Source organism: Anabrus simplex, chromosome 3 (genome assembly GCF_040414725.1).
Source record: "Anabrus simplex isolate iqAnaSimp1 chromosome 3, ASM4041472v1, whole genome shotgun sequence".
Lineage (NCBI taxonomy): Eukaryota > Metazoa > Arthropoda > Insecta > Orthoptera > Tettigoniidae > Anabrus > Anabrus simplex.
Window position 1 is genome coordinate 363,142,232 of NC_090267.1, and position 12,969 is coordinate 363,155,200.

Consider the following 12,969-nt stretch of genomic DNA (forward strand, 5'->3'; position numbering starts at 1 on the left):
ATTTCATAAACTGAATAATAATTCATAAATTAAATAATAACCTTTATATAAGCTTCTCAATTGAGGTTGGCGACAGGAAGGGCATCCTATCATCAAAACATGCCATGTAAATTCGTCTCACCTAATCCTGACTCGTATTAAGAAAAGGGACCAACGGGTAGACATACATACATATTCTTTATATCCTTTCAAGTTACTGTTTATTTAAAGAGTAATGTGGTGCCCTAATGTTCGCAGATATTCCAAATGGTGACCTTTTTCCTTGTATATAGAATACTGAAGGACAATGTTCTGAATGGTGGCTTGCAGGTGTAGATTCTTCTTCAGTCGTGTCTGCACAGTCTGCCCCATTCGGAATGCTCTAAACATGGTTTACGTGTCTCGCTGCTCCTTCTGCAGTTCTTGTAGTGCACCACAGAGACTCGGGTATTATTTACCAACCAACACTTGAAAATGGTTATAAAAGCCCTCATTCAGGTTGTTGGTTATGGTATCATGGCCTCATACAACAGAAAAACTTAACTGAGAAGTACACTCTTTCACGCAACACTTTTCTAAATTCCCAATAGTCCATTCCAGCAGACGCACTTCTACTTTTATAATATACATATCTGACCAACACCAGCATCTTCCTCCCTTTGGTTCCGGGAATTACTTTCTGTCCTACCAACAATGTAAGACATGAAGTTGAATTTTTTCACTTGAAATTTGTAAGAATTGATATAATTAATGTAACTTAGTCATGCGAGAACAATGGATTCAACAGATATCTTGTTTTGAGTCTTTTACAATTTCTTTCAGTCTTTTTTTATTTCAAATTTCGGAAACCAAGAATACTGGTTTTCAGAAATATGGCTCTGGAAACACCACACTCAGAAATAAGACCACTCAAACCTCTGTATTTCAGAAATAAGACTGCTAGGAAAACAGTTTGGAAATATGCCTGGGAACCTAGTAGAATACATTGCCATTGTAATAATAAAAATTCTCCAATTTGTAATTAATAAGATGTAGGTGCGAAGGAATATAAATTTCTTAAATTTTGCTCTCTTGATGTGATTTAGGAATCTAAATATTTTTGGTACGTTTGAAACCTTCCTGCCAAGTTCTTTGATGCAGTTAAGAACAATTTATAAATTTGCAATAACCTCTCTTTTTGTCCCATCTTCTTTCTACATCCCCATATGCCAGATTAATTTTCATCAAAATAATGTAATCTCAGGGACCCTTATGATTTACATACCCATGCAAACTTGGAAACTGGTATGCTGAGCAATTCCAGAGATAGACTTCATAGCAATATGAAGGTTCTTTCTAGGAGACTAAAAACAAATTAGTACGGCATATCTTTAGACTGCAAATTCAGCTAACATATATGAAGGGAAAAAATGGGATATAAGAAAGCTGCAAGTTAGGAGATGAGGTTACCTTGCATTGAGGTAGGGACTAGTGACCAGTGACTTCAAAAGGGCATTGGGCGACTAGAGTAAATAAGACTGTGTACTGTACATATACATATTCAAAATGTAAAACAGAGCAACTTATGTATTAGTTACAGTCTGTTTGGTGTTACTTTTGTGTATACTATACCTCGCATACCTATTTCTTCCAATGATCAAGTTTTTAACACTAACACATAATTGAAGTTGAAAACTTCTTTGAAATATACACCTCTAACTTCTTTTTAAATATTGATACATTGCATTAGTTCGGAAAACAGAGCCAACATGAATGTTAGTTATTAAATGCTTATTCTTAAAAAGCTCTGCGCAGTGGACCTATCAACTATATACCGTTAGCCAGGACAAGTATGAAAGATTAAAATAGGTTAGACATCCTTACCCTCTATCCCTTGTGAACTGCACAGAGATGGTTGAAGAAAGGTACAAGGAGTGATGCACTCAGCTGAACCTGGAGTCCTATAGCTTGCAAATGTGTGGACTGATTCTCAAGAAAAATGCTTTAAACTGTTTCTACTGTTGAGAACTAACAAATATATAATAATAATATAATAATTTCGTGTGACTATTTCTAGCCGAGTGCAGCCCTTGTAAGGCAGACCCTCCGATGAAGGTGGGCGGCATCTGCCATGTGTAGGTAACTGCGTGTTATTGTGGAGGAGGATAGTGTTATGCGTGGTGTGTGAGTTGCAGGGATGTTGGGGACAGCACAAACACCCAGCCCCCGGGCCGTTAGAATTAACCAATGAAGGTTAAAATCTCCGACCCGGCTGGGAATCGAACTTGGGACCCTCTGAACCGAAGGGCAGTGCGCTGACCGTTCAGCCAACGAGTCGGACACTAGCAAAATATAATCCTAGTCCAATTATACCAAAACTATGTGAGTTACAAGTGAGTTTGTGCAGAATCTGGTGCACCAGGCTGTATGTTATTGATTAGCTTACAGTGATGTAGCAATATTAAGGGAATCAACGTAGGAAATGTCACCTTTTCCTGTTAATAAAAGCTGTATAGGTCAACTGTATATAAAAGAAGTTGTACAAAATATAATTTCTGATTTTTAACAGTTAATGCGATTTTTATCGAACAAAGAGTAATAATGGAGATATTCATGATTATTACATTCTTCAAAAACTTCCAAATACAGTAAAAGTCTGCTATAACGAGTACGGCATATAACGAGACCCCCGTTATAATGACAGTTTTTTCTGTTCCTTCATAATTCCTGTATTAAACTGTGTATCATCCTTTGGTTACAGCGAGAGCCCTATCACTGACGCGACCGTTATTGCAAGCGATTAAGCGAGCGTGATTTTTTTCGTTACCAACATTTATACACCCAGCGATTATATTGCCTGCAACCAATCATCTTCGGTATCGTTTCCTCGCTATGTCCACTAGCAAGCTTTCTCATCGAAATTCGAAGGCGATGTCGGAATCGATTAGTAATACCCATCACCTGCTGTTCCATAAAGAAAATTAGAAATGAAAGAGAACATGTTTTCGTAACAAATACCTAAATAACGAAGTCGATAGGAGTGGTTAAATCATTAAAAATAAAGGCTAAGTACACGATCACTTAATTTTAAGACTCCACACTGAAATTAAGTAAGAATGCGATACGCCTCAAGATATGGCAGAGCATATCACTGATTTGTGAGGTTAGATTATATTTTCTCGCGTCTGCTTAAATTTCGGTAAGGCTATTCCCATCTAAATTTATAGCGAGAAGGTTATCACTATTCTACTGGCTCTTAATATATGTTTTCTTGGTACATGCGGGATTACGTTACGTTAGACGATGCTGTCTGAATAAGAAAAATCGTTTTCTCGCTATGCGCACTTGCGAACTCTCCCGTCGACATTCAGAGGCAATGTAGGAGTTGATTAGTAATACCCGTCAACTGGGGTTCCGTAAAGAAAATTAGAAATGAAAAAAGAGAACACGTCTCATAACAAACACATACATAACATAGTCGACAGCCATTGTAAACTCGTTAGAAATAAAGAGTAAGTAAACAATCGCTTAATTTTAATACTCCACGCTGAAATTAAGAATGCAATACACCTCAAGACATGGTAGAGCGCATCACTGATTTTTAAGGTTAGATTATATTTTCTTGCGTCCGGTTAGATTTCAGTAAGGCTATTTCCATCTAAATTAATAGCGAGAAGGTTATCCATCACTTTTCTAATGGCGCTTGGAATATGTTTCCATGATGCATACGGTACGGTTAAGTTAGGTTAGGTGACGCTGTTTAAATAAGAAAACTAAAACATTTGCCACAAAATGCAATCGGTCATCTTCGGTGTGGTATCATTTTCTCGCTATGTACACTTGCGAGTTCTCCCCTCAACGTTCAAAGGCAATGTCGGAGTTGATTAGCAAGGCCCGTCGACTGCTGTTCTATAAAAGAAAATTCAAAATGAAAGAAGATAACGAATTTTCATAACAAATGCGTAAATAACGTAGCCGATAGCAGTTAATTCGTTAGAAATAAAGGCTGAATTAAGGATTGCTTAATTTTCAATGTTACATACTGAATGTAAGTACGAAAGGGATACATCTCAAGATATGGCAGAGTACATCACTGATTCAGAGGATAGTTTATATTTTCTCCCGTCTAGTTAAATTTCGGAGAGACTGTTCCCATGTAAATTTGTAAGGAGGAGGTTATCATTTCTCTAGGTGCGCTTGAAATATGTTTTCACGATACATATACGGTTAGGTTACGTGACGCTGTTTGAAGAAGAAAACTGAAATGTTTGCCACAGAGGCCTCTGGATTGATACTAAAATTTCTTCAGAATGAAATTAAACATACACTTTCACGTAGTATCAGATTTCAAAAGATAATAAACGAGCAACGTAGTATGGATATCGTCCGCGTAAACGCGATTACCGTTTCATACGGATTTTAATGTGTACAGGGTTTTCCTCGACTTTTACGAAAAATCGGATATAACGACAATCCATTATAGCAAGTAAATTTTTCGCTGTTATGAATTCTCGCTATGACAGACTTCTACTGTATTTCAGGAAATATTAGTTCTATCTAAAAAGTGACATAAAAGAAGTTATAGAAATACTAATTTCCTATCTTTTATGCCTGATACATTTTTATCATAAGAGCTATAATAATCAACAGCAAGCTTTGCTGACATGGAAATATTTTTCAGTCATCATGGTAGTGAACTAACTGACAATGGTGATAGTTGTTGTCAGAATTCTTTTTATAAATGTTAGAATTTTATGACCATTAGCCTCTACAGTTCAGCAAGATAATGAAGATAACTATCAATAATGGAACGATCCTTGAAGAACAGGTACGGGGAAAGAATCATAAAAAAGGAAGAATGAAAGCTTAGGCTTTGCCAAGCCAGAAAAAAACAAAATCTGATGACCTACACAATGTACTAAGCCCCTAAAACTTGTCAACAATAACACAAGACTGACTATTGTTTTAGAATGACTGACTAACTATTGTCGTTAGTTGAGGTGTACTTTGTCTCTTCTGCTACTACTTATCTCCGCCATATGGCACTGTTGCTGGAATTACAAAAACTAACCCGTCAATGACAGGTACAAAACAGTTAGTTTTCCTATATAAATAAAGTGTAAAGTAAATGAACATAGCATTTTAAATCATTTATATTTTTAAAAATAAATTTTGTAATCACAATTCTAACAACTTGCGACAAAAATGGTTAAATACGTAGCTTTTTATTACTTACTGCTTCCTAAATCCACCAGAAAAGCCCGATTCAGTTGTTTGTGATACACAAGGGCCGCATGGACTCGGGAACAAGATGCATGGTCAATACAAAAGTCATTTAGTTGAGGGTTACGTCCAAAGAGGTAACATTTCTTCTCATCAATCATCAATTTCTGAAAATAACAAATATAATTATATGAGGAGAAATCTCCCAAAAGGTTTGTTGAGAGCTAGGTAAAAATGATTACTTGAGAGAGAGTACATACATCATTATTCCAGAAGACTTCCATAGCTTTTTTTGTCTTCTAGTAGTTTAACGTCGCTCTAACGCACTGAAGGATTTTGGCGATGCAAGAATGGGGAAGGGTTAGGATTGGGAAGGTAGTGGCAGTTGCCTTTATTAAGGTACAGCCCCAGCATTTTCCTGGTGTGAAAATGGGGAAATCACAGAAAACTCAGTACTACCAATAGCACGATTCAAACCCACCATCTCTCGAATGCAAGCTCACCGCTACGCAACCCTAATAACATTGCCAACTCACTCGGTCTTCCACTGCTTGTTGACTACAATCTTCCTTCATTTTCACTACATCCCGGAAGTTCAGGCACTTACCTTTGCTAAAATAGACAGGCAAATAAGCACTTAAAATTTAGGAAATAGGAAGTAAAATAATTAAAACAGGCATTCATAATGACAAAAATGGGCACTAAAATAATAAAGATGCTTAAATGTAAGCTACGTAACACACATCTGCATCACATTTTAGTACTTAATCTTACATCCCCTTATGGGTGGGGATGATAGAATAACATCAATGGTATCCCCTGTCTGGCGCAAGAGGAGGCGACTTAAAGGGCGACCAGAGCCTCTCAACTTTGGAGTGTGGGTTGGCAACCACGGTTCCCCTACCTGAGCCTGGTATTGCTTCCACTTACTTGTATCAGATTCCTCACTCTTACCTTTCCTGTCTGACCTCCACTGGTCAATTCTTGTTCTTTTCAAACCCCGACAACATTGGATTTGCGAGGCTTAGGGAGTCTTTCAGTTTAACGCTCTTAGTGGTCATTCCCTTTCTTTGATCGATACCTTCAATTTTAGAAGTATCGTCCTCTTCCTTTTTCCCCTTTGAATAGTGTTAGTAGAGGATGGTTACCAAGTTGTTATTCCTCTTAAAACAATAATCACCACCAGCACTTAATTTTACATAGGAAGGACAGGACCTGGCAACCCTCTCAATCATTTGGCTTGTGGAGATATCAGTAGAGATTCGTGCAAATGCTATTTTTTATTAAGTTCAAATTAATTTTTTCTTTATTATTGAAAATCCACAACTTGTTTCCAGTCATTCGACCGGATCAGGAATGGAATGAATGAAGCCCCCATCTAGCGGCGAGGATAGAAATTGTGCCGGCTGCCAAAGCCTGTCGCACTCCTCTGGGGCAATGATTAATGAATGACAGATGAAATGAAACGATATTGGAGAGTGTTTGTTGGAATGAAGTATGACAGGGAAAACTGGAGTACCGAAGAAAACCGGTCCAGCGCAAATCTCACATGGAGTGACCGGAATTTGAACCACAGAACACAGTGGTGAGATGCCAGCGCGCTACCACCTGAGCCACAGAGGCTCTTTTCTTTATTATTAATACAGTAATATGGAATTATATATTTTTTCTTTATATTGATTAATTTTAATACATAAATAACAGCAGAAAATATCCACAACTTAAAAAGGCTAAAAGATGCATTAAACTATCAAATAAGCTACAGAATCTAAAATAGGCAAAAAAGGCAAAACAACAACTGGTCGTACCGTTCCCATATTTTTCTCTATGCGACACTTCGATATGTCCGCCCAGATAAAAAAAGGCATTTTGCCTAACTTGCGCGCTCTATTTATCACCATTATCATAATCAATTTCCCTTTTCTAGCTACTGCCAGCTAAGGGAAATCTTCCCAAAACTATAATTTATACTTCCTAATCACACAGTTTGGCTTGAGCAACTGTGGAGTGAAATCGCGTGGTGCAGTGCGTGCCGAGAACATGGTCGGTATTGAGCAGTACTGGGCCACGATTGAGAAATGGCAGGTGAAGCTGAGGAAGGAGACCAAGAATGGACGGGTGTTAAGAAAAGAAGGAGTAAAAATGGGTGAAGCGGTGCTGGTAGTGACAGTGATAGTGATGCTACTGGTTATTGGGGGGGTGGAAGTAAACCCAGGCCCAAATACCAGCGGAAAATTCAGTACGGAGGACTTGGCAGCACTCAAGGTGGTAGTGAGTGAGGTAATACAGGAAAAGTGTCAATGGGATAAGGTACAGGAAATAAAGGACATGATGGAGGAGCAGAGAAAGGAGATAGGGAACACGAAGAAATGGCTGGAAACTGAGAAATCGAACAGGAGAGTGGACAACAATGAGAAGGAAATAGAGTCATTACGAGGGAAAGTGAAACATCTGGAAGAGGAGGTGATGAGGATGAAAAGGGAAGCAGAGGGGTACAGGCAGGAGAGAATGAAGAAAGCCATATTTATATATGGTGTGGAGGTAGGTGAGAGGGAAGGCAAGACTGACCTGATATCCGAGGTGGTAGAGGTCATACAGGATAGGATGAAGATAAATTTCAGTGAAGCGGACATAGACAATGTGGAGAGAGTGGTAAAAACTAAAGGACGGAGGCCAATTAGGGTAAAATTTTTCTCAACCCTAATGGCAGAAATTGTGATAAGAAACAGTAATAATTTACAGGGCCAGAAAGTAGGGGTGAAAAGAGACATGGGAAGGAAGTGAAAATATGAAGACTTTGAACAGACACTTACGGAGAGCGAGAAATCAGGGGCTAAAGGGCCGAATAAGAGGTCAGAGGTTGGTGGTGACAAACGGAAGATGGGTAAGGGAGCACTCAGTGGCGAAGCTAAAGGAAATGGATGAATGCGTTAGTTCCAAGGGAGGAGAGATGACAAGGCAAGATGGAAGGAAGAAAGAAGTAACAACAAGGAGTGGAGACGAGGAAGGAGAGGAGATCAACTCAGGTGAGAACGGACAGTGCAGTGTGGATACAGAAGATCAGAACAGTGAAGGGGTGAGTGAGGGTGAGCAGCAAGAGATAGCGAGAGCAGAGTGCAATGGTTTAGTGAACAAGAAAGGGCATGAGAAGACTGATCGACAGGAAGGTAAAGCAGTTATGAGCAAAGGAAGACGTAGGAGTTTAAAAGACCTCTGGGGAAAAGTATGTAAAGGGATGGAGGATACGGAGGGCATGGAACGGAATACGTTGGTAAAAAAAGGAGGAATGGAGACAGGGGATGAGAACTACAAGGAGTAAGATTAGAGGAGGAAACTTAGAAGGGAGGGAGAGAAAGTTATAACTATATTGGAAAATAGGATGGGTGAATATTGAGGGACTAATGAACAAATTAGGAAATAAGAAAGTTCGGGAAGTAATAGGAAGTTTTGATGTAGCAGCACTCTTAGAGACCTGGCTAGAAACAGGGAGTGAGTTCTCATGGAAGGGGTTTGTGATTAAATATAAATATAGAAGAAAGGAGAGGACTAAGGGACACGCACCAGGGGGGATGATAGTATTAATTAGGGAAGAAATCAGTGAATTGGTGAAGGATATAGAGACAAATATGAAAGAAACCATATGGTTGAGATTGAATACGGGAGGGGTAGAGGGAAGGGGGAAGAAAATAAATCTAGCGTTCATATATTGCCATCCTAGTAGTTCACCATATGCAAATAAGTATCTTTTTGAAGATTTATTGGTGGATATTAGTATGATAAGAGAGAAGTTTGCAGGAGAAGAGGATATGTTGTTATTTGGAGACTGGAACGCTAGAATAGGGGAACAGAGCCCAGTATATAGTAGGGAGGATGGAAGGTGTATGTTGAAAAGTAGAAATAGTGAGGATAAAATTATCAACAGCTATGGGGAGAAACTCCTAGAGATGTGCGCTGTGGGAAATTTGTATATTCTGAATAGATGGATGGAGGGTGACAGTACGGGGAAATTGACCTATGTTACTGAGAAGGGAGGTAGTGTAATAGATATGGTTTTAAGCTCGGAAGGAGTGTTGGAGGATTAAGGATGGAAGTAGGCGACTGGATTGAAACACACCATTTCCCAGTGTGGGTTATGTTGAAAAGGGGGGAAGAGACGCATATAAGGAAGGAAGTTGAGATGAAGGATAAATTAGGGAGTGGATATAACAAGTACAAATGGTCAGGGAAAGGGGGACGGAATTGGGATAGGGTAGCAAAAGAGGAATTACAATTTCTGAAATATGGTTGGGAAAGTGCGTTAGAGGAGAATAATACTGAATTGGAATTGGAATTGATGCTACATCCAATAAAGATGATAGCACAGAAGGTAGAATGTAGAAGGAAGAAAAAGAAAGAGGGTGAAGAATGGTTTAATAGAGAGTGTGAAGGAATGCAGAGGAGGGTGCTGGGTGCGTTAGAAGAGTGTAGAAAGAAAGGTGGAAGTGCAGAAAAGGAGGTTTTCTGTAAGTTGAGGAAGGAGTATAAAAAGAAAATTTGTGAGGTAAAAAAAGAGGCGTGGTTAGAGGACTAAACTGAAGCCATAAATAAAGATTGTAAGACTAACAGCATTGAAAAAGTTTGGGAAAGGATTAATAGAATAATTAAGGGTGGAAGGAGTATAGAGAGAATGAGCATTGAGGAAGTTCAGAGGGTGAGGTATTTTGGCGAATTACTTGGGGGTAAGGGGGAAGAATGGTGGGGGGAGACAGGGGAAGAAGTAATTTGGAGGAATAGAAGAGTGGCAAATTATGAATTGGACAAGGAAATTACAAGGGAAGAAATCTTGAGTGTGATAAGAAGAATCAGGGGTAAATCAGCCAGGGGAAGTAATGGGATCAATAACAAATATTAGAAAGAAATTAGCAAAAATGTGATAATGTTGGAGGGCATAGTTAAACTATTCAATAAGATCTATGATGGGGGGAAGTACCCGAAGGAATGGGAAATAGGAATTGTATGTCCAATATATAAGGGAAAGGGTAGTAAGAATAGTTTGAACAATTATAGAGGAATATCTCTGTTAGACTCCTTAAGTAAAGTGAATGGGCCGAAAGAAATGAAATATTGACAGATTACCAAGGAGGATTTAGAAAAAAGAAAAGAACAGTGGATAATATAATGATAGTAAGGACAGCCTTAGAGAAGTATACGAGCCTGTATAGAAGTAAGGTGTATGTGGCAGCAATTGATTTTGAAAAAGCGTTTGAAAAGGTGAATAGAGAGGCTCTATTGAAGAAATTAGGTAGGTTGGGGGTTTCGGAAAAGATGATGAGAGCAGTGGAGGAAATATATAGGGTGGTCAGGTTTTGTGTAAAATTGGGAGACAATAGATTGAGCAGACCCTTAGAGTCCAAGGTGGGTTTGAAGCAAGGGTGCAATTTATCGCCAATATTATTTTATTTATCAACGATATCTTGGATGGGCATGGGGATAGAAATTGGGCCATGCCGGTAATTAATGGGTTGGAGGTTCCGGGATTGATTTTTGCGGACGATGTAATATTAATGACTCTAACTGCAGGAGGGATGCAGAAAGCTTTATATGCAGTGTCGTATTTCGCGAAGAAATGGGACCTGAGAATTAATGGGAATAAATCTAAAATGCTAGTAGCCCAGGGAAACAAAGGAAGAGGGGAGGACGGGAAATGGGTCCTGCAGGGAGAAAGGCTGGAACAAGTAAGGAAGTTGGAATATTTAGGAGTCATTATTAACAGTAAAGGAACTTGGAATGATCAGATTAGTAGGGCGAAAAGCAGAGGTTTGGTGGCCCTAGCCTCAGTCAAAAACTTGTTAGTTAAATATCCGGGTATCAGTTATAAAACCTTGAGATTAGTGTTAAGATAGGTGATTTTCTATAGGGTATTGTATGGCGCGGAAGTATGGGGGTTGGATGAGAAAAGAGGCGAATTAAGAAGAATTATAAGTAACTTCGGTAAGATGGTGATGGGAGTGCCGCTGTGCACAGCTAATGCAGGGGCAGAACTAATGTGTGGGGAGGATTTGGAATCTGAGTGTGTAAAAAGAATAGTTAGATATTGGATGAATTTAAAAAGACAGGAAGGGGGGAGGGTATTACAGGCTGCGTGTGAACAACAACGAAAGAGCATGCATAAGGGCGGTTGGCTAGAAAAAATTAAGGGATATTTGGAGATGATAGGTTTGGGGTACATGTGGGAAAAGGTGTGGACGAAGACAGAAGCTAGAGGGATGAAGGTACTGACAAGGAGGATTAAAGATTTGTATAGGCAGAAAATATTGGCTGAAAGTAGAGTAAGAAGTTCTCTTAGTGTTTTTAATAAAGTAGAAGAAGTAAAGGGGATAAAAATTAGAAATGTTGAGAGGTTACACAGGAGAGGGTTGGTTTGGTGGCTATTGGGGCTTCATAAAAATAAGGGATGGTTAAAAGGTGGAGAGAAGTCGGTATGTGTACTTTGTGGGGCAGAGAACAGCGATTTTCACTTATTAGGTAATTGTGAAGAAATAAGTAAGATCAGAAATAGTCTATTGAGTGCCAAACGTTGGGAAATGTTAGGAATAGAGGACGAGCGGAGTATTATAAGGTGGATTATTAAGGAATGGGAAGATGGAGGAGAATTGAACGGGTATTTATGTGCGGTTAAAAAGGCATGTTTAAGAAAAATGGATGAAGGAGATTGATAGGGCAATGGTGGTGAGTATAGCTTGGAGGAAATAAGGAGGTAGGTGTTCGGGAATGGGGACGGGTGTTTACAATGTTTATGGGGGTCTTGTTTAACAGTATTCAGTGTTCGAGTTTGTTAGGGAGTTCAGCAGTAAGTGAAGTGCTGGTGACATAGTGAAGAATGTAGAATTTGTGCCTTGAGGTGAAGTAAGACCGAGTGACAGTGATGTGCATTCAGATTGCGAAGTACCGTTTGCGAGATTGCATGAAAGTATGCGATTGTTGTCATTTGGTATACTTTTAATACAGGGTAAGCCAGTTAAGTAACAAGGATTGCGAAGTAAGCAACTGTGTATACAAGGGCTTGAGCTGAATCTGTTGTAATGTAATGTCAGTGGTTTTCTTCTTTTGCGGAGCTATATGTTGTGACAGTCATGTGGTGATTGCAAGGTCAGGGTAGGGCCAGATTAGTTGTTTTGTAGGTAGATTTTGTTTTTATTATTATTATTATTGTTATTATTATTATTATTATGGGTACTTGGTTGTAGTCACCAATATTATTTCTTGCTTTATTTTATTATTCTTTATTGTTCATTTTATTTTGTGTCTTAATATTAAGTGGAGACGATGGGCATGGCATGAGAGACTGAGGATGACTGCCGTGGTGATTCTACCTTGGGAGTGTCACGTTTCTGGAGTATCCAATGAACCTCATGGCATGCCCAGGGGATCCGGTATTTCTTTTCTTTTGATGTGAGTTGTCCATGTATCGGGGCAAATTTGCCAGTTATGTTCAATAAATATCTATCTATCTACTTCCTGACACCCTCAGGGAGCCAATGGCTTTGGGTGGATGAGCTCCTTGAGGAAGGGCGGTGGTCCCTCAGTGGAGGAAATGCCACTGGAATCCACTGAAAACCTGATGTCGGGCAGTAGCGCCATCAGTATCGACTTGATGCACAGAGCAATTTATGCTCGAGATGGGTCAAGAGCAGCGAGCCTCAAGCGTCACCAGAATGACTGGAAAACACTATTATTCCCATGAACACTATCATGATAGCTGCTTTAAATGGATCTAATTCGTCATGCGACCCGGCTGACAACCGGCGC

The 12,969-nt window shown here is 39.2% G+C and overlaps 1 protein-coding gene across 4 annotated transcripts in view; it reads right to left on the reverse strand.

Annotated features, from left to right (window-relative positions):
* NiPp1 (nuclear inhibitor of protein phosphatase 1) overlaps nt 1–12,969 on the reverse strand; it is a 152,070-nt gene that overhangs the window by 127,881 nt on the left and 11,220 nt on the right. For all 4 annotated transcript variants that reach the window (XR_010859535.2, XR_010859534.2, XR_010859533.2 and 1 more), the window contains exon 3: nt 5,195–5,348. Coding sequence is in view for 1 of the 4 variants with exons in the window: in XM_067143280.2 (XP_066999381.1) it covers nt 5,195–5,348 (154 nt within the window). In the remaining 3 variants the exon portion in view is untranslated. The remainder of the gene's footprint in view (nt 1–5,194; nt 5,349–12,969) is intronic.